Raw genomic sequence first — 5631 nt, 5'->3', positions numbered from 1 at the left:
GCGGTTGCCGCGCCAGGCGGCGGTGCGAGGTAATTGGGACTCGGTCTGACGACTCCTGGTGGCGGCTGAGGGTGTGTACCGACGGGAGAATCACCGTGGGATATCCTGTGAGGTGGACTGGGGCTGTTGTTCGGCGTAGATCCTCCACTGTGACTGTGAACCGTCGTTCTACTAAAATCCAGGTGGGTGGCGGCGGATAAATGATGATGATGACCATGGTGGTTGCCGTGATGGTGATGATGGCTGCCAGGATGTGACGGCGTTCTTCGAGAGTTAGGGTACGACTCCACGGAGGAACTTCGCGACACCGGCCGATCGGAGCCCTCGGAATGAGCGCCAGGGGATCGCGTGGTCACTCGACGAGTTCGAGGCGAAGACGAACCCTCGACCACGTCCATCGGGCTGCCATCTCTCTCGATTTCGACCCGTTCTAAACGGTCCAAGCGATCCTCGCGACCCTGTCCACCACCACCGACGATCGAGTCGATGCTGAAGCCGATCTTCGGCTTCGAGGGCACCGGTACAATTGGCGTCGGCGCGAGCGGCATCATCGTACGATTATCGTACGCCTGGCTGATGGACTGGCCACTTCTGCAACACGCGAGGGCTCCAGGTAACTCGGTCGAGTCAGGTCCGCCGCATGCCTGCACCCGCCCCGGTCCCGGTTCCTTCACCAGACCGAGAACGCTTGCCTGCCAGACGTCCAACCACGGATTACTCCTTGAGAACACTTTGGACGCACTTATCGACGCACTGATAACTCCCTATTTTGGGATACTATCCCAGTTGTAACTTAGCGTTGACAATGTTCTCGATGACAGTTATCGTTCGTTTCTTTTCGTTAATGAGTACATGGTCCATTTGTCGATCTCTTCGCCACACCAACGTATAATATCCTCTTAGTTCGCGTATTATTCTACGACTGTTTTCGAAATATGCGACACTGTAGTTTCCACCACCACGATCACCACTGATTCATCGTTCACGTGAGATTCGTGTAGCGTCACTGAGGGATCATCCAGTCGACGATGACCCCGCGCGAGACAAGGAGTAGTGTCACCACCGTAACGCAAGAGAGAGAGGCCGCAACACGAAGCGTTTCGCTCACACGGCCGACACACAGTGCGATATCCCGGGACCGCGCCTCTCCATCGAGCTACAGCCCCGCGGCACCAAATTTACTCCGGCCAAAGGAACCACTCGGGCACAGTTGTCCCGAAAAAAGAGCAACTGTGGCCCCAACGAGCGTATCTCGAGACTCCAACGGACCACGGGCTCTCTGACGGATGTTTCTGGCACGAGAGCTTGCTAGTGTTTGAGCAAATTACAGGCTAAACGAGGCGCTCTTGGGTGTTGGTGGGGGCAACTGTTCCTCGGCCGCTTCCCAACCCCACCACCGTGCACCGCCACTCCGCTGGTGGGGATAGAGAATCGACGAAAACTGGGCGGTTCTTCGAGGTACGAACAACTATACTAGGCGTACACCACTTCAACAGGATTGGACGATTCTTCGAGGTAGAAACTCGCTGGTCGGCACCAGCTACGCTACCGCGATTCCACGAGCAGCGTACGAGCTGCAGTGGGGCGACGCATTAGTCGCCGATGGGCGTTAAACTCACGTTTTTGTCGTGCGATGAAAATGAGTCGTTTAATTAATACGTCTGGACCCCCTACCCCCACGCTCTCTATCCCTCGCCAACTCCCCACTCCTTGTCCATCAGCCGTTTCCCCTACCACCCTTTTCGCTCCGTTTCGTTCGACGAGGTTTTTTCTCTCCCTGTTCGTTCGTTCGTTCGTTCGTTCGTTCGTGTTCGAGGTGCTTTCTTTTTCATACGCGGTAGGCCAGAAGACGACGCCAAGGGAAATATCGCGGAGAATAGGGGAGAGAACATCTTTCGTACACTCTCGACGTAACCGTGTACACTGCTCAGTCGGTATGCTGCGTACAGGGTAATAAGTCGAAGTGGAGGTTTAGGTGGGAGGAAGTTAAACGAGCTACCAGTAAGTAGGTTGAATCGAGCTTCTGCTACGCGAGATTCTTCGCGCGAGATTGCACTTCCTCGCATCCTCTTGACCTGGGTCGAAGTCTTCGTTATCGCAGTTTTTTACTCGTCGAAGAACAAAATGTTCGTACGTATGCGTTGTTTTATCTCAATGGGTATCTTTTAGCTCGTATAATTCCTCGCGAATGTCTTCGTCCATGCAGTTGACCTTCGAGTATTTAGTCTGTGACATTTTGCCCCGCTTCTCTATTCTCTTCAGTCTCCACGACTGAAAACGTACAACTTCTCCTTTCGACAGATTGATAGTCTGCAGGTTTTCCGCAGTTTCGTTTATGTTGCGGAGTACGTATATACTTTCGTCAAAATTGACGGATAGGCAAGATGCAATATAAACGTAAACTATTCACAAGATAACACGTTGTGCGAACCACATAGATAAGTTAGCTGTAGCTAGTAGGAAAAAGCGGAACGTTGCATCTTTCGTAGCGTTGATCTGCCGTGCTTACGTAAACAACAACCTATCCGTTTCCAAAAACAAGCGAAAAGCTCGATCAAGCCAAACTCAAGCTCGTCTAACGAGTTATAAAAAATATCGAAGCTACGTACAATTCTGTACGAATCCTCGTTACAGTTTCCAATTTCCTCCACGCGTATCCCCGATAAGATGCTACCAACGTCCACAAAGAAGAAGAGCAAAAACGAGAAATGAAAACGTCGAGTCAAAAGAGCCAAGAGATGTGGTCGAGACGAGATGAAGTCGAATTAACGTGGATTTCGAAACGTCTCTTTTTAAGAAACACGAATGAGGATATTGATCGTTGATTTGCTCGAGGTTCGGTTATTACCAGTCGCATGGAACAAGATCGAGATATCCAACTTTCTAGATCGACTCTAATCGATTGGAAGGTGATTACTGGAACAGATCACGATATACAAGAGTCTCGGACGTAATCGCGCAATTAAGGTGTCAGAGCGTGTACGGTGACACTTTCTTCGACCCGAGCCCGCGAAACCCGAGAGGCCGAAGTGACGTGTCCTGGTTAATGTCTGTGTTTAGGCCTTGTTTCGTTCTGCCTAACGATCGGCTCGACACGGCGGGACTGTGTCGAAACTGGCGGCGAGAAATCGGCCGGTCGAAACACGGGAACGCGATCGTTACGCGATTCTTTGCGCAATTTCGCCGATACAAGCGTCCAGTTTGTAGTTCTTCGAAGAATTTCGGCCGTAAAAGTCATGCTAGCCTGTAAAAAAAAAATTCTAACAAACCTGCCGAGTCTCTTTCCTTCTATATTTTATTACCGAGCGTCTTATTTCTTGAGAAATTTTCGGACATTTCGATTCTTCGCGATCCTGTGGAATCGCAAACCCGATATCGGCAATGGAACGCGTGTTATTTGATTTTATTTTCGTCGATGGAAGCTTGAAGTGGCGCGCGTTTCAAGATCTATCTCCTACCAAAACTCGGTCCTTTCCTTCGCAATGCGTTAACTTTTTCAAACTTGAGAAATAAAAGTGGAAGTTACTGTCGATCGGGCAAAATTGCCGAACTTTATTTACTTTTAAACGCGTCCATTCATAATACGAACCTATGAATCGTCGATCAGCTTTTATTCGTTATATTCTTGAACCCTGTTCTCCTATCCTATTTCTGAAAGAAAAACTTGTACAACTGTATTCTTAAAAGAACTCGTCGTTTTATTTTCTCGACTTTTATCCCTATATCTATATATTAGCGATAAGGAAATAATCTTCGGAATAGAAAATTGGTAACTAATGGAAGGAAGATGTAAATTCGATGATTGCTATACCTTTTCCAAGTCGACAGTGAAATTATAGTACAAATAATATAGTCGTTTGATTAGCTTTTTTTTTTTTTAATACCGGAATACTGACTACTCGCGTCGCAACATCATCAGACGTAGTTAGACCCTTTCGATACTTTGTGTGTGTGTGTAATTCTCTACCTTAGATCGACTATAATCATTCAGTACCATCGTAAAGTAGTTTGATAAAAAAGTAGCTCGGTACACTTCCTCGATATTCCACGAGCGATTCCACCGCTGTGAAATTATTACTTCTCGTTTCCTAACGCAAATACGTTCGATAAAATTTGTTAGACACGATTTAATTGGCCGTCAAATACAATTTACTTGTCCATCATCACTTGCGAGTCTGACACGCAGAACTCTAGAATACGTTATTTGTGCTTCTATATTTTCACGGAAGCGAGATTTTAATAAGATATGTTCTGACCAATGATGTGGAAACGTATGGTCGATAGTATAAATGTATCAAAGGGGTTCAATTCATTAGAATAATCAGATGTAAGTGCTTCTTGTCGAACGTTTGAGAGATAAGTTTTCATATAATTCACTCGATACGCGAAATACTAAAAAATCTGTGATTTGAAGTAGTTACGTATCGCAGAATTCAAATAAAAGGAATCGAATAAAATCGCGAAATACTTTGAACCTGGAATTTATTTAAAATCGAGTAACAAACGAGCCTCTCGGAAACCGATGGTCGACTCTACCTTTTGTCAATTTCTCAATTTCATTGAGCTAGTACAGGATACTCAAAAAATAGAAACAAATTATACTTCCCACGAGTTCGTTTGTTACAAGACGACGTGAACGACAGGAAGTTCGGAAATAAATTTCAAAAATATTCGACGCGTCGTCGCGTTTCTCTACTTTTCCATTTATGGAGTTCGTCAGTGTGGCTTAAATATCCGCGAATTCGTTATTGGCGATTAAAAACCAGCATATCCGAAAAGCCTCGCCTAAGAATCTGATATTCATGCAAGTACAGTTAAACAACTAGCATGGAAAACGAGCGTACAAACTCGGAAAGATATCTGAAATCAGATAAATAACGAAGTCGTGCCAGTCAAACGGCTTCAAATTACTGTAATCAAAGCAGCAACTCAATTAATCGACACGAGACTTGATAAAAAGTAGAACGAATTCAAGTCGTTCGGCCGAGTCGCCTGGCTGTTCGATTTATTCCTAGTTGTACGCGTGTATTATGCTTGTTTCAACGCGTTCTCTGGCGGCTTAAAATCCACCTGGAACAGGTCTCGCGTGTCTCCAACCGTTTCAAAAATCCTCGTAACTCGCTCACTGCGTGTACGCGTAAAATGAGTTGGACTATTAACGTCTAAATGCCGAAAACAGAGATCTCTGCACCTTGCAGTTTATCAAACAGCCTTACATGCTCCAAGTAGTAGTACTACGACGAGCGAAGTAGTCGCGAACTTGCAATTAAAGCTAATTTAATTAAGCGATAAGACTCGCGATGACCGCAAGGTCGAGTGGTTCGAATTCGAACAACGTGAAAAACCTATAAACTCAGACTTAACTCGTTTTAGGACCTAACGTTTGTGGGCTTTGGGGATTAGAGGGCGTCGCTGCACCACCATGAAACGAATAGCTAGCCCCCATGGCGGTGGCCGATTTCTCGCCCCTACCGTGGACGATGATATTGCGACCGGTATCGCGTTCCCGACACGTGTGTAGGTGTAGGACACGTGGAACGGAAGTGGGGATATTCAACATGGCGACTCTGCACACATCGTACACACCGGTGCACCAATGCGCGAGCAGCGTGCACGCCCGTTCCCAACGGT

General features: G+C 46.8%; 1 protein-coding gene across 1 annotated transcript in view; it reads right to left on the bottom strand.

The window, feature by feature from the left end:
- Positions 1–1737, bottom strand: part of LOC100742756 (homeotic protein empty spiracles-like) — a 55096-nt gene extending 53359 nt beyond the window's left edge. Inside the window, 1 exon segment of the mRNA XM_012387146.3 lies at positions 1–1737. This exon segment is cut by the window's left edge and continues 1 nt beyond it. Within this exon segment, the coding sequence (XP_012242569.1) occupies positions 1–551 (551 nt within the window). The 5' untranslated portion in view covers positions 552–1737.
- Positions 1738–5631: the final 3894 nt, after the last annotated feature.

Source organism: Bombus impatiens, unplaced genomic scaffold (genome assembly GCF_000188095.3).
Source record: "Bombus impatiens unplaced genomic scaffold, BIMP_2.2 scf_0452, whole genome shotgun sequence".
Taxonomy (NCBI): domain Eukaryota; kingdom Metazoa; phylum Arthropoda; class Insecta; order Hymenoptera; family Apidae; genus Bombus; species Bombus impatiens.
The sequence above is the reverse complement of the archived record's forward strand: the minus strand, read 5'-3'. Positions and strand labels throughout refer to the sequence as shown.